Source organism: Astatotilapia calliptera, chromosome 20 (genome assembly GCF_964374335.1).
Source record: "Astatotilapia calliptera chromosome 20, fAstCal68.1, whole genome shotgun sequence".
Lineage (NCBI taxonomy): Eukaryota > Metazoa > Chordata > Actinopteri > Cichliformes > Cichlidae > Astatotilapia > Astatotilapia calliptera.
In genome coordinates, this window is record NC_137441.1 from 3109961 (window position 1) to 3125612 (window position 15652).

Consider the following 15652-nt stretch of genomic DNA (forward strand, 5'->3'; position numbering starts at 1 on the left):
TAATTATGCAGCACCATACATAATTAATATCAACTTTAGATTATTTCATTTTCATACACTGTTATTTTGTACTGAAAATTAATTAACCAACAACGGGTAATGTAAGCCAGCGATTTCGTGAAGGGCTCTCATGTGTTGCAGCAAAGGTGATTGACGTTACACGAGGGAAAACCCCACTCTACCAGCTCTACCTTGATGCAAGAGAGGAGGCTCTCACTGATGACCTACCAGGTATTTGCTTTTTTTTTTTTTTTTTTAACTTCAAGGCTTCCATTTTATATAATTTTTATAGGTAACTGGAAATGCCAGATAAAATGCATGGGTGATCTTGTGTTTTGTTGTTTTTTTGGCAGATCTTGACACAAGGGCTGCACTTTTATTCCTGCCATACGTCTTCAAGGAGAAACTGGATCTCTTTGTCATACTTGGAGAGGTGTGTGTATTAAAATATTTAGTCTATATAAAAGGAAAACAAATGTATCTTTTGTTAAGAGACTAAGATATTGCTTTCCTCTACCTTCTCTTTTGACTTCAAAGGTTTATCCTAAAACCCCCTATCCAACTGTTCAGCTACTTTATGAAGACTGGAAACCAGTGTTCTCCAGAAGCGCTCCAAACATTGTGAAGTTGGATGGCAGTGAAGTGTGCAGAAGCTCGTGTATTTTTGAAGCAATCATCTCTTCTTTCTGCTTGTATTTTGTCTTCAACCTTGCTTACCCAAAACATCTGAAGAACACCCTGATTTTTCTCCAAAAGTACATTGTGAAAATAGATGAGGGTGAGGACCGGCCTCTACCAATCACAGTCACCAGACAAATAAATCTTCTGTATTGACCACCATGCCTCAGCCATATCAGTGCTCCAAATGTGGCAGAAGAACCTTTAGTTTGACAAAGCTTATTCAGCACATAGGTGATGCCAATTTTGATATAACCTGTGGACTCAGTGACTGCTGTTCTTCCTTCAAAAAATATGAATCTTTCAGACGACATGTGTATAGGAAACACAGAGAACAGGTGTTGTGTTAATATTGACACAATGTGGGTCTTTTGTGGAAAAATTCTCATTCCTCTGTTATATGACAACCATTTTCATTCATACAGTGTTAGAGTTGATAGTGAATGGACGTTGCTAAAACCTGGACAGGAAATTGATGTTGCAGCTTATGACACATACTGTGTTGATAACAGTTTGTATGTAACAGTTAAGCAATGTATTTAAGAAGGTAATAAATGTGACAAGTATTTTTGACTTTGTATCTTCAATTTTTCAAATCTTGAGAGGAAAAATATAGGAAATCTGTGTGTAGATACTGAACCTTTAGAAAGACATTTTTGTACTCCTTTTAAGGGTTCTTTTTTGTACTTTATACTAAGGGTACAACTTTGCCCTTTAAAGTACAGGTTTGACGTGTAAAAGGTACAAATTACAAGGGTACAAATCAGTACCCACAGTTTAGGGTACAGAACGGTACCTTAGAGGGTACCACCCCAGTGACAAGCCATTGTACCCTTATAGGTACATTTCTGTACTTTAATTTCTGAGTGTGTGGAGAGAGTGAGCAGCTTCCGGTTCCTTGGAGTACATCTGGCTGAGGATCTTATGTGGTCAGTACACACAAACAAAACAGTGAAGAAGGCGCAGCAGCGCCTCTTCTTTCTCAGGAGACTGAAAAGATTCGGCATGAGCCCCCGCATCCTCAGGACCTTCTATCACTGTGCCATTGAGAGCATCCTCACTGGATGCATCACCACCTGGTATGGCAACAGCACCGCCTACAACCGCAAAGCTCTCCAGCGAGTAGTGCGGTGCTCTGAACGGATAATTGGAGGTGAGCTTCCCTCCCTCCAAGACATCTACAGGAAGCGGTGCCTGAGGAAAGCGGGGAGGATCATCAAGGACTCCAGTCACCCCAGCCATAAACTGTTCAGACTACTTCCATCAGGAAGGAGGTTCTGCAGCATCCGGTCCCGTACCAGCAGACTGAGAGACAGCTTCTTCCATCAGGCCATCAGACTGCTGAACACGTCATAGACACCTCAGCTTCACTACTGGAACTTCAACATTATGCACTCCACACTGTATATAAATGCCACTTGTTTTGCACATATTCAACTCTGTATATTTTATATATTTTATTATTATTATTATTATTATTATTATTATTATTATTTATTTGTTTTTTAATTTTTTTTAACTATTTAATTTGTAAAAATGTGCATACACACACACACACACACACACACACACACACACACACCACACACACACACACACGTAGGAAAATATTTAGTATACACATCCAGAAATGCATACACTATTATATATTGTACATATATTTATTAGTTTCAGGTTGGCCATTCTTGTATTTTGCTCGTTTGTGTTGTTGTGTTTGCACATCTCTGTTGCTTGTGGGGCTCGCACACAAGAATTTCACTCGCATGTGCTGTGCCAGTGTGCCTGCACATGTGATGTGACAATAAAAGTGATTTGATTTGATTTGATTTGATTTGATTTGATTTTCATGCAGGACAATGCTCCATCACACGCGTCCAAGTACTCCACAGCGTGGCTGGCAAGAAAGGGTATAAAAGAAGAAAAACTAATGACATGGCCTCCTTGTTCACCTGATCTGAACCCCATTGAGAACCTGTGGTCCATCATCAAATGTGAGATTTACAAGGAAGGAAAACAGTACACCTCTCTGAACAGTGTCTGGGAGGCTGTGGTTGCTGCTGCACGCAATGTTGATGGTGAACAGATCAAAACACTGACAGAATCCATGGATGGCAGGCTTTTGAGTGTCCTTGCAAAGAAAGGTGGCTATATTGGTCGCTGATTTGTTTTTGTTTTGTTTTTGAATGTCAGAAATGTATATTTGTGAATGTGGAGATGTTATATTGGTTTCACTGGTAAAAATAAATAATTGAAATGGGTATATATTTGTTTTTTGTTAAGTTGCCTAATAATTATGCACAGTAATAGTCACCTGCACACACAGATATCCCCCTAAAATAGCTAAAACTAAAAACAAACTACAAACTACTTCCAAAAACATTCAGCTTTGATATTAATGAGTTTTTTGGGTTCATTGAGAACATGGTTGTTGTTCAATAATAAAATAATTCCTCAGAAATACAACTTGCCTAATAATTCTGCACTCCCTGTATTCAGGAAGAAAACCAAACATTGCAGATATTTTTATCATAACTCTGGTTTTACGTGGCCGATCAACACAATTTAAAAACTGGCATAAAGTCCACACTTTTTCCGTCAATTGTTCCGTCTGTCCTGCTCACATCTCCAATGGTTGTACACGTTGTCATTAACGTGGCTTCACTTTACTTTTTGCTATAGCCACTTTACTAGCTAAAACACCGGTGTCGGCACATAAGGACGCTGTCATAGCCTGTCAACAACGTTCATTAGCTGTGTATATACGAATGTGAATCGCATTATTGGCTGGACTATGGGATGAGGTGGCATCGTTTTAATCCCATACGGGAGCAGCCAATCACTGACTGACTAACACTGCAAAACAGAATTGTTAAAGTTTTAATCTTAATTTAAATTCTGGTTAGATTTTCTTTTTTTGTACGCAACACAGCGTGCAGCTTAGAGCGAACATTGCTCATAAGGGTCTTCTGAATCGCTCTTTGTCTGGTCCCTCACCCTGGACCAATTTGCCATGGGAGACACTACCAGGGGGCAGAAGCTCCCGGAAAACATAGCCCCTGGGATCCCTCGGACACACAAACCCCTCCACCACGATAAGGTAGCGATTCGCTGAGGAAGCTCTGGTGGAGGCCCGTAGCCGTCCATGTTCACACCATGTTACTTTATCTAGTTTGGTGGTAACTAACTAACATCTGAGCTCATGCATAACCATTTCTATCTGCATTCCTGAGTGTTTGGGCTGTTAGACCGTTCTACTTCTGTTTTTCCACACCATCAAAATTCTGTTTTCAGAAAACTGGCCCAGTAACAGTCTTGCCTTACGTCTATGAGCCAATCATCTTCCATGCATTTTAAATCTCAGTGCTCTTTTGTCAATCTGCCTTTCAGACTGTGTTTCATGTGCCTTCATCTCTGTCACTGCATATGTCTAGACCACTTCCTTTCTTCACTTTGTTTAGTAGTTTCATTGTGTAGCTTCAGAGTGCAATCTGCAAATAATTTATTACTTAATACATCAAATAAAGTTCAGTTATGTTCAGGTCTTTCAGATAATTTTTTATTGAACTAGTATTCATATGACTCCTTGACTGGAAAACCCTTAGCTGACTTATTAATTTAATAAACCAGCTGTCATGTGACAGCTTAACATGAATATCAGTAATGGGGTAATGGCCCTGCGACAGACTGGCGACCTGTCCAGGGTGTACCCTGCCTCTTGCCCTATGACAGCTGGGATAGGCTCCAGCGCCCCCCCGCCCCCCCCCCCCCCCCCCGCGACCCTGAAAAGGAGAAGCGGAAGCGAATGGATGGATGGGTACGTTTTACGAACTTGCTTCATAGTGCAGGCCTGAGTTGGGCCTGGCTGAGGTCAAACGTGTCCTTAATAGTTATTAATAACTATTTAAGTTGCCACTCCTTTTGTCAAATGGTAATAGAAGCTGATTTTAAAAGCCAAGTAACATAACATAACTGTACTGAGAATAATGGTATGCTACTCTGAAACTTTCACCACTTTTATTATGTAAAATCTACCATGGGGAGGACCTCTACCTCCCACAGCCCGGATCATGTAGCACTGACTTTCACTAAATAAATTATAGTAAACAGGTTTTAGTGACTGAACTTATTTCTAGCTAGATAATCAAAATTATTTTTTCAACAATAAAGTCAGAGAAAATATGTCATCAATAAAACAGTCTTTTCTGAAAATAAAACTTTTTCAATATAAAAAATACTTTTGTTGCTGGTTTGGTTAAATTTCATTTCAAACGTTGGCACACAGTAGCTGGCTTAAAACAGATTTCACAGATACCATCTTGAGCCAACCACAACACACAGGAAGAGGGTTATGTTTCCTGTTTTTGTACCATGTGTGACAGACACTATTAGCCCTTGTGTTGTGTTCATGGCTTTTGTTACTGAGGCATTGCATTTTTGGTTTTTAAACCAATCCAGCCATGAAAATATATGCAAAATTACACAAAAATAACTGATACAACTGATGCAGATGACCAGCCAATCACAAGAAGGATACCAAAGATTAAATCGGTGATTGTAGCCAGGTGCGGTGAATGCTTCCTGCTATTGTCCTGCACTGTGCTTAATTTCTTCTATGTTCTGTTTTTCTAGGGCTGATTTACACTTTTACCTGATGAGCTGCTGTGATGTATTTTATTGTGTTTTACTGGTGTATTTTCATTTAGTAATATGTAGGTGTCATAATTTTTATTATAGGCAGAACATGAATATTTATGTGTTAGAGAATTTTGTTTCTTTTCAGACGCAGCACTGACTGCTGTTTATTCTAGGACTTTCATTTGCAGTATTGTTTGTTGAGCTATTTAAAATAATTGAGATTCACTTAGTAGCAGTTTTTCATTTCATAGTTTTTAGTGCTGTGGTGGCTGCCTCTGGCTTAATCGGTAAACTGGGAGTTCACTCACTTTTTGCTGTAACATAATCTGTTTGTATGTTTCTTTAATTTTGTGTTTAGGGTTGTTTTTATAGTTTGATCACTAATACAACACGCCAGTGTCCCAGCAGTGGTTACCTGGCTCCCAGCAGCAGAACTACAGCTGTCTTCTTATCCTCCTTTCTTTGGTTAATAGCCAGCCAGTGGTACATAACACACGCTGACTGTTGTGGCCTCTTAAGTGAAGCCTTTGCAATATCATAGAGACAGTCAGTGCTTTCTGAACTTCTTAAATTGTAATGCTACTGAGTTTTTGATAGAACTGTGAGTGCTCAAAACAGGGCACTTAAGGCCAGATACAGTTTGTATCACACAAAGCCCACGTCGGCCATTAAAAACTACTCTCAGGATTTAGTAAATACACACAGTTCAATTTTGCAACTTAAAGACTCGAACGCTTCTGTAGGTTTTTGATACGGGCGACAAAGGCGGTTGCCAGGGGGGCATCGTGGTGGGGGGCGGCATCACGGTAAAAAAAAAAGAAAGAAAATTGCTCGTACTCATGCTGCCCCGACATCATGCCAGCGCATACTGGGAATGGCATAGGCACCGATCGGTTTTCTATCGCCCATTTGCTGGGAGTAAGGGCGCATACATTTTCCTTCCAATACCGTAAACTTTCTGAACACCACTTATTTTGCATGGCTTGATGCATGCATACCCCAGTTGTCTTAACTGGACTATAAATATAACTATATACACAATGAACAGTCATTTGTAAAAACTCTTTTAAAATGTAAAATCTTTAAGAAGCCCCGGTGCCAGGAACAATCCCCTTTAAGAACACTTACAATAACAACTTCATCCCAAATGACCTCCTACGAGCCATCCTGTCACAGTGAGTGGAAGCTACAGTATCATATACTGGCTCATTGTGATTTACAATGTGAGCTATTCATGGTGGCCTAAAACAAACTGTGTGCATGCTCTTGTTGTTAAAGGGAATCACCCTGCGAAGCCACAAGTCAGCGTCACCTCTGTTTCCTGCTTGTCCAAAGTGAACAGTCATGAAAAGATCAATTCATACAGAAGTGAATTGTAGTGGAAGCAGCAGGATCAGTCATGGACGCACAAGTTTTTTTGCAGTCCGTTTTGTGGCACCACAAGGGAGCCTGTAGTGACTGGAGCCCCACTGGATCATCACCAGTAGGAAAGGAAAGAAAAAAAAAACACCACATGGAACATTTTTGTAGAGTCGTTGCAAATTTTCCAGCACACACTGGATGTGATCTGGGAATGCAGTTTCTTGCAACATGTACTCATATATTTATGCAATACTTATGTAAGAATGCTGTTTGTTTACTTCAGCTCAGCATTCAGTACAGTTATTCCCTCCAAGCTGATCACCAAACTTGTGGCTCGTAGACTCAGCAACTCCATCTGTACCTGGATCATGGACTTTCTGACCAACAGACCCCAGCATGTTAGGTCAAGCCATAACTGCTCTACCACCATCACACTCAACACTGGCACTCCACAGGGCTGTGTGCTGAACCCGTTCCTCTATGACTGCAGACCTGGGTATGGATCCAACTCCATCATCAAGTCTGCAGATGACACCACAGTGACTGTTTCATCAGTGACAATGATGAGACTGGCTACAGGGAAGAGGTAAAGCACCTAGCTGTGTGGTCTGACAATAACCTGCTCCTGAGTACCAGCAAAACCAAAGAGCTCATTGTGGACTTCAGGAGGGAGAAGACAGACACCCATGTCCCCATCTACATAAATGGCACAGCTGTTGAACGGGTCTCCAGCTTCAAGTTCTAGGGGACCCACATCTCTGAGAATCTGTCCTGGTCAACTAACACCTCCAGCCTGGTCAAGAAGGCCCATCAGCGCCTTTTTTTCTTTACGATACTGAAGAAGAACCACCTGTCTACTGACATACTGGTTAACTTCGACCGCTGTGTGATAGAGAGCATCCTGTCACAGTGTGGTATGGGAACTGTTCTGTTGCTGACCGCAAGGCACTGCAGCAGGTGGTGAAAGCCGCCCAACGCATCACAGGGACTCCACTTCCTGCCATTGAGGATGTCCACAAGAAGAGATGTCTATGCCAAGCACGCATCATTCTTGGGGACTCCTCTCATCCTGCCTCCAGCTCCTCCCCTCCAGAAGGCGCTACAGGAGCCTTCAGACTAAAATCAGCAGGTTTAGGAACAGCTTCTTCCCCACAGCTGTCACCCTACACTGTTCACTATTGTAGTCTGTTCAGAGAGCTACGCTTCCACTGCTGCAGATATATTCATAGCACTCTGTAGATCTGTTTACCTCACACCGATACATCTGTATATATGTAGTACATCTGTATATTTGCTCTTATTGCACTTACTGATAAGATGCAAACTGTATTTTGTTACCCTGTATTTAGACATGTGTAATGACAGTAAAGTTGAATTCTAAATGCTATCCTAAACATTTAAACAAAAGCAGCTCCACAGCTACAGGAGAAGTTTTTATTAGTGATTTTTAGAAGGCCAGTAAAGAGAGCATGGAGACAGATGGAGGATGCCAAATTCACTGAATCTACACGCTTCCTGTTTCCACCTCATCCTTCCAGTGCTCTACTATACTCCCTGCTCTCTCAACCACAGCTGTCTTTGAACTTGCCTGGGCCAGGTCTGAGTCCAGCTTTGCAACTCCAGCCAGGTCACATGACACAGGGGTTTGCTCTGATGTCAGCAGGCAGGTCAGTGGAGCCCTCTGGTGATGGATTTATGCCACTGAAACAGGAGGAGGCCTGAGAACAGACAGCAGGCTTAACTAGCAGGACAAAGTAGCATGTAGTACTTGAAGGAGTCATCACAGCCAATCAGTTCTCAGGAAAATGGAACATCACATACATTTTCTCTTCTTTGATTTTCATCAATGTATTTCCTTTGAAATTTAAAAAAGTAATTTTTTTTATTTTAAAATATTTCCTTCTGTCAATATTTCTGCCTGATTAGAAGCTCATAGGCAGTTCCTGTCACTCTACAATAAAATAATGAAGAGGCTGCCCTCTCTGCCTTCCCACTAGCTGACCTAACTGACACAAGTAAACTGTGCTAAGATGCCCTACATGGACTAAGGTTCTTGGCCACATACATATAGATTTGTGTGGCTGTAGAAATCATGCCATGAAGCTCCCAGCGCACATTTTTGATGCTTCTGTCTGTGGCAGAGGTGGTTTGGAGCTCGGCAGAGCCTTGGTGGCTTTTACTGACTATGCACCCCTACCCATTTATTATGAACTAACAGCACAACTGTTTGTGTTTTTTTTCTATATTACACTTGCATGATTTAGATTTATACTTATGTGGCAGCTATTCACTGGCCTGACAAAGTTATTTTAAATGATATCATGTCATGAATAACACAAGTTATTTTCCATGAAATCGAAAAGTGGTGAAATTCTCAAAAAATGAATGAGACGTGCATGTAATTTGACATATTTTGTTGTTTTGTGTGTGTGTTTGTCTGTATGAAATTTTGACGTGTATCTGAAAAACACAATTTTGAAAACACTGGAAAGACCTCAAGACATTTTTTCTTTTGCTTACTATGTAAACAAAAATTCCCACCAATGCTTTTCAGTGTGAAATTTAGTGTGTAGAGAAAATACCTGTGCCAGGTTGTCTCCATCTAGTGGTGAATAACGCATTACCACTACATCAGGTGAGTTTTTCTCTGTGCACAGTGACACAAAACTCATTTAACAACATAAACTATTTAAAAAATGATGTAGGCAGATCAAGGCACAGATTACAGATTCAGTAAGAACAGAAGTTTATTGCAATGCTTCAAATATGCAGGGCGTCACACTAACACAGTTGCTTATGTCCAGCATCGCTCTGTTATTATCAATTTGATTCGAAACGTGTCCAGTTTATTGTCTTAAACTGGCATTAAAGTTTCAATGAACTAAAGTGGTCCCTCTGAGTCAGCACCCAGAAAGCTCGTCTCTTTTAAAAATGTGGCCATAAATACGAGCGCTGCTAGGATCTTAAAACACTGGGGCTAAATCCAGACCTGAAATCTTTGGAAGTTTCACTCAGTAACAGCACCTTTTTAATATTATTGACTATATTTTATAGTCACATTTATATAAAATGTCAAACATTATACGTTAGCTAAAGGTTGAAGTCACAGAGCTATACTGAACAACAATGCAATTTGAGTTTTTCTTGTTTGTACTATATATTTGATTTATTGTAAGCAGCGGGAGTAAAACCTAAAGAAAAAAATAGTAAAAATGAATCTCTGCTCTTACAGCTTGTGCTTTTATTGTGCCGTGAAACTGCAAATTTCCTATCAAAATTGCTTAATAAACATTTATTTTGTTTATTTTTATTTTATTAGTATTTTCCTTAAATGCGTCAAATATATATTTTCTCATCTAAATGTACGCAGCCTTAATGGTCCACAAGGGCCGCGTACTCAAAGACCGCTAAGGCCGGAAGTGCGAGGCTTGTGAAATGGGACGGTCTAGCCTCCGTCCTCCTGCCCAGGTTGCCTAGCAACCATGACACTAACAGCTGGAAACGTTTCATACAGCTTTGTTTGACAGAAATGAAGGAGAACATATTTTGTTCATTTGTTTGTTTGTTTCTACATGAGCTTTGATTTGATAAGTATCTGAGGTTGAGACCACGAGACTGTGAAGTTATGATTGGTGGGCTTCATTTCTGTACTGAACAGTCATTTAAGATTAGCTAGTAAATAACAATTAGCTAATGTTGTTCATGAGACTAAAGTCATCTCACTTTGGTATTGTAAATATAATATGGCCAATATTAAAGTTACAATTTCAATCATTATTAGTTATTACAGCAGTGAATGACTCTGTTTCAAATACTGAGCTTCAGTAAAGATTCAAGCTGCATTTATTTATATTATTTATATTTCCTGTCACCTTTGACACTGTATATATAAATGTAATATATATAAGAGACAAATATTGTTCTTTCAATATGTTGGCATTACTAAATTTGTCTCAGTGCTGACTTTAAATATCCATGAAATCATCACATTCTCTGTAAGATTAAGGTCAACTATTGAACGGCGTATATTTTAAAGTAAAGGCTTTAAAACCAAGTTAGTACAAACATCGCTAATGTCACATAACTTTGCCAACAGGAATGTTTTAATGTTCTTCATTATTAAACATTTGCACATAAATAAGTGACATAATATTCAGTACTTACTTTTAACAGTTTACTCTTCGGCCGCCCCTCTTCCGCCGTTTTTTTTTGGCAAAATTATCCACACCCAACGCCGCGCTATGCATTCTGGGATATGTTGGGCCATGAAGTCTACATCGCCACATCCTTAAAATTCAGGGAAATGAAGGATGCATTTGAGGGCCGCATTTCGAGCAGCTTTTGAAATGGGACAGCCTTCGTCGCGTCGCTGTGACGTAATCGGCCTTAAAATGCGGCCTTTAAGGCTGCAGACCCTGAATTGGGATACAGCCAGTGGTCGTGTCCAAATTCATGGGCTGCATCCTCCTGAGGCCACAATTGTAGACCGATTACGTCACAGCGACGCGCCGAAGGCTGTCCAAATTCGTAGACTCCTCCGAATGCAGCCGACAAATGCGTCCTCCTTTTCCCCAAATTTGAAGGATGGGTCGGGTGTGTCCTTCATGGCCAAACTGCTCAGTTTCCAACAATGGCGGCCGCTACTAAGTTTTAAAATTACTCTTACTAATCTTTCTGGGTCACAAAATAAACTTTTAACATATTTTCAGGCGAGAAAGTAGCTGTGTAAACATCAAATATATGCTTGGTTTATCAAGATATCGCATATTTGCAAAAGTGCTTCGACGTTTTTGGAGACGTCTGTTACCCACCAGCTCAATAGCTAGCCGGAAGCTCGATGGTCACTGATGCCGGCACATCATTTTCAGATCACCACGGACTTTCACTACTCGGGTTAAACGTAATATATAAGTCACTTAGACAACCTAAAAATGTTATTGTTGGGCTTTTTTCAGTGTTTTGTTTGTCCGTGAGTAAATCGGTTTGGCTGAGATTAAAGTTATTAGATTAGATTAGATAAAATAAAACTTTATTAATCCCCCGGGTGGGTTCCTCCTTGGTTTTTACACAGCTGACTAAACGTCAAACAGAAAACTGATTAAACAGAAGTATGAGACGGTCGAGAATTTATGCCAGTGTCCTGTTGTATTTTAGATAGCAAGGAGCAGACGGTTGAGTTTATTCAACTCCACCGAGACAGCGGTGACGCTAATCAGAAGGCTAGACCGTCCAATTTCCCCAGCCGTTTACTTCCGGCCTACCCGACCTTCTGAGGACCCGCCCACGTAGACCGCGAAGGCCGGGTCCTCAGGAGGATGCAGCCCATGAATTTGGACACGACCAGTGAGTGAGTGATTCGTTCGCTCTACGATTCAGCACAGGAGGGAGGGGGTGAGTAGCTCAAATGTGCTGTTAGCATGTTTGGAGAGCGATGCTACTGTGAACCGAGGAGCTATTGTCTTGATGTGAGCTTCTACTCAGGGTTTTTTCTTCCAGTTCAGAGCAGAAAGTTTTTTGTTAAGATACTGGATGTTGTGTTTTTCTCCACAATTTTAATTATAAGCTAGATATATTGCTGCTAACAGCAACAGGGATGAGTCAGTGAGTCAGTTGGGCTTGTGAATCATGATTCATGAGTCAGTAAAGTGATTCTCGAGTATTGAACGATTCGTTCATGATTCGCGCATCACTACTTTATAACGACGACCTGATGGAAGCAGTCGAAAATCATTAAAGAGAGGATGATCTGAACACAACAGGACAGAGGTTGCCTTCCTCAGCACCTGCCTGTTATAAAAGTCGACAAGCTGGACCTGAGACCTCCCTGAAATCTGACCAGCCACTTTAACCAGGTTGCTAAGTCTGGTTTTATTATTCAAGGACATATTACCGTACCAAGCAATGATACAGACGGTTAAAACAGATTCAATGAAACTTTTATAAAAAAAGAGAGTCATCATTTCAGATGAAACATTAAAACCTCCTTAAAAAGTCTTTGTTGAACCTTTTTCACTGTAGCAGCAAGATGTGGCTCAAAGGACAGAGTCTTATCAAGAACAACCCCCAAATACTTATAACTGTCCATGAGTTCAATGGCTGCACCATTTACCACTGTTAGTGCAGGATGGGGGGATGTCTTCCTGAAGTCAATAACCATGTCCTGGTTTTCAAGGTGTTAATCATTAAGAAGGACTGATCACACCACGAAACAAACTCATCCACAACAGGCCCATGGGAATCCTCTTCACCATGAAGGAGGCTTACAATGACTGTGTCATCTGCATATTTAATGAAATGCCTGTTGGCCTGTGTACTGCGACAGTCATTAGTGTACAAAATATACCGTAGAGGAGAGAGACAACAACCTTGTGGTGAGCAAGTAGAAGAGTTCAGCTGTTTGGAAAAACAGCCGTTCACTCTCACACACTGAGATCTGTCAGTTAAAAAGTCTAAAATCCAACCAACACGATTAAAATCAACTGGTTAAGAAGTTTATCAACCAACAGATGTGGCTGGATAGTATTAAAAGCTGAAGAAAAATCAATAAATAAGAGCCGAGCATGAGCTTTGGTGCCATCAAGATGGTTCAACAGAGGGACCACTGCATCATCAACACCTTTACGAGGCCTGTATGCAAATTGTAGTGGATCTATAAGCTTCTCTACTTGCTGCAGGATCTCCTTCCTGACAAGTTTTTCAAAGGACTTCATCACTAAAGATGTTAGAGCGACAGGCCTAAAATCATTTAATGATGTAGGTTTTGTGGTCTTAGCAACCAGAGAAATAATTGATTTTTTCCATACCTCTGGAACCTTCTGTTGCTGAAGTGATAAAAGAAAGATGTAATAAAAAATACTGCATAATTGCTCAGCGCATGTTCTAAGCACCTGGCCACATATATTATCAGGACCTGGACTTTTATTAGTCTTACTCATTTTAAAAAGATTTTCCACCCTTCTTTCATTAAAGACCTTAAATTATAATTATCATTAAATCTCAAATAAAATCTATTCAGCTCATTGGCTAACTGAGAGTCTGAACTAAAACCAGGGAGTGTGACAGTGACAGTGACCAGTCATGTGTTTCATGCCTGCCCAGGCAACCCTTAAGTTATTGCTACCCATCTCCGCCTCTACCTTATCCTTGTATTTTATTTTGGCTTTTTTAATTTCTGATCTGATCTCCTTCCTAAACTCTCTCACTTTCAAGATATTCCCTTCAATAAAAGCTTTTTTCCTTTCATGAATCAGCCTCATGAGAGCTTTGGAAGACCATGGTTTGTTATTAGGGAAAAAATGCACAACCTTTGAAGAGATAATCATGTCTCTGCAAAAGGAGATATAGCTGCAGACAACGTCAGTGAGTTCATTAATATCTCTACATGATTCTAAACACCGACCAGTCTGTACAGTCAAAGCAGATCTGCAGGGATAAAGAGGCGTCGTCACTCCAAACCTTTATGTGGTGTCTCCTCACCTTCTCTCTTCTCAGTACAGTCTTGTAAACTGGCAGAAGATGCACCATGTTGTGATCCGAGGATTCGAGGGCGGGGCCAGCCACAGATGTATACGCACCTTTTATGGAACCGTAACATAGATCCAGAGTCTTATTGAAGCGTGTGGGACAGTTCACATACTGATAAAAACTGCTCAGTGTTTCCTTCAAGTCGTAGCGATTAAAGTCCCCAAGAACAGAAGATCCAGAAGAAACTCCCGTGAATATGTAATTTTTTGTGAGTAGCAATGACTCCAAACAACTCTTAGGATTGCCAATAAAACCATGCGAAATAAAAAACCCATCTTCGTTAAAAGAAGTTCCACAAAGCACAAGCCGATGCTATAAAAATAAAAGAATGAAATAAAATAAGTTAAAACACTGACAATGACAGACAGAGACAACCTGCTGGTTGCCGCAAGAGCAGCGCCCTTCCTCTTCCCTAAGAGTATGTATCATACATATACCAACAAGACAGTGTACATCACTGTCACAACTGCATTTGTTTCCGTTCAAAGGCTTTATGGCTTTTACTATAATACCTGGTGGGCTATTCAAAATGCCCTGGCCGATTTTTTGACCCAGTGCAGCCCTGCTAATGCAATCAAATGGCACATTGACTTCTGAGGAAATTTTAGATGGCACTCATCATCAGAAAGGTCGCCGACTGTGTACAGAAACATCTGTGCCAAATACAGCAACATCAGAAAGAAGGAACATGAGAAATACCAAGTGGTCAGAGAAGAGCTCGAGAAGATGTGGAGGGTGAAGGTAACAGTGGTCCCAGTGGTAATCGGAGCACTCGGTGCGTTAACTCCCAAGCTAGGCGAGTGGCTCCAGCAGATCCCAGGAACAACATTGGAGATCTCTGTCCAGAAGAGCGCAGCCATAGGAACAACTAAGACAGCAGGACCCTCAAGCTCCCAGGCCTCTGGTAGAGGACCTGAGCTTGAAGGATAGGCCGCCAGCAGGGGTGAGCGGGAAATTTTTAATTTTGTATAAATTTTGTTTTGAAATTGTGGTGCATAGTTCAGAATAGCCCTGCGACAGACTGGCGACCTGTCCAGGGTGTACCCTGCCTCTCGCCCTATGACAGCTGGGGTAGGCTCCAGCGCCCCCCGCGACCCTGAAAAGGAGAAGCGGAAGCGAATGGATGGATGGATGGATAGTTCAGAATAAATGTTTTTTCAGAAAAACAGCCTCTTTTTAATAAATGTTTATTTCCAAGGAATTTCTAACCTTTACACCTTTCAGAATTTATTAGAAGATAACTTTTATGTAGTTAAAATAAGATACTCTGTGAGAGTATCGTATTTATCTATATAAACTCTTAACACATAGTTAGTGTTAATAGGTGTTAAATTATCAACTCCAGACAGATTTGATATTTAACACCAAATCAGAGTTAATGTACCAACTCTACAAAAAGAGTTAAATTAACCACTGGTGTGGACCCACATGGACACTTTAATAGAGCTGAAAT

At 40.7% G+C, this 15652-nt stretch overlaps 1 protein-coding gene and 1 long non-coding RNA gene across 2 annotated transcripts in view; both read left to right on the forward strand.

The window, feature by feature from the left end:
- Positions 1-15652, forward strand: part of LOC145423319 (uncharacterized) — a 412017-nt gene that overhangs the window by 91184 nt on the left and 305181 nt on the right. The window lies entirely within an intron of this gene.
- On the forward strand, positions 87-1244 carry LOC145423317 (uncharacterized; the record flags this gene model as incomplete). The annotated part of the gene is made up of 3 exons (XM_080295621.1): positions 87-231; positions 354-433; positions 538-1244. Coding segments are annotated over 3 exons (522 nt in total), but the record flags the coding sequence as incomplete, so codon positions are not given.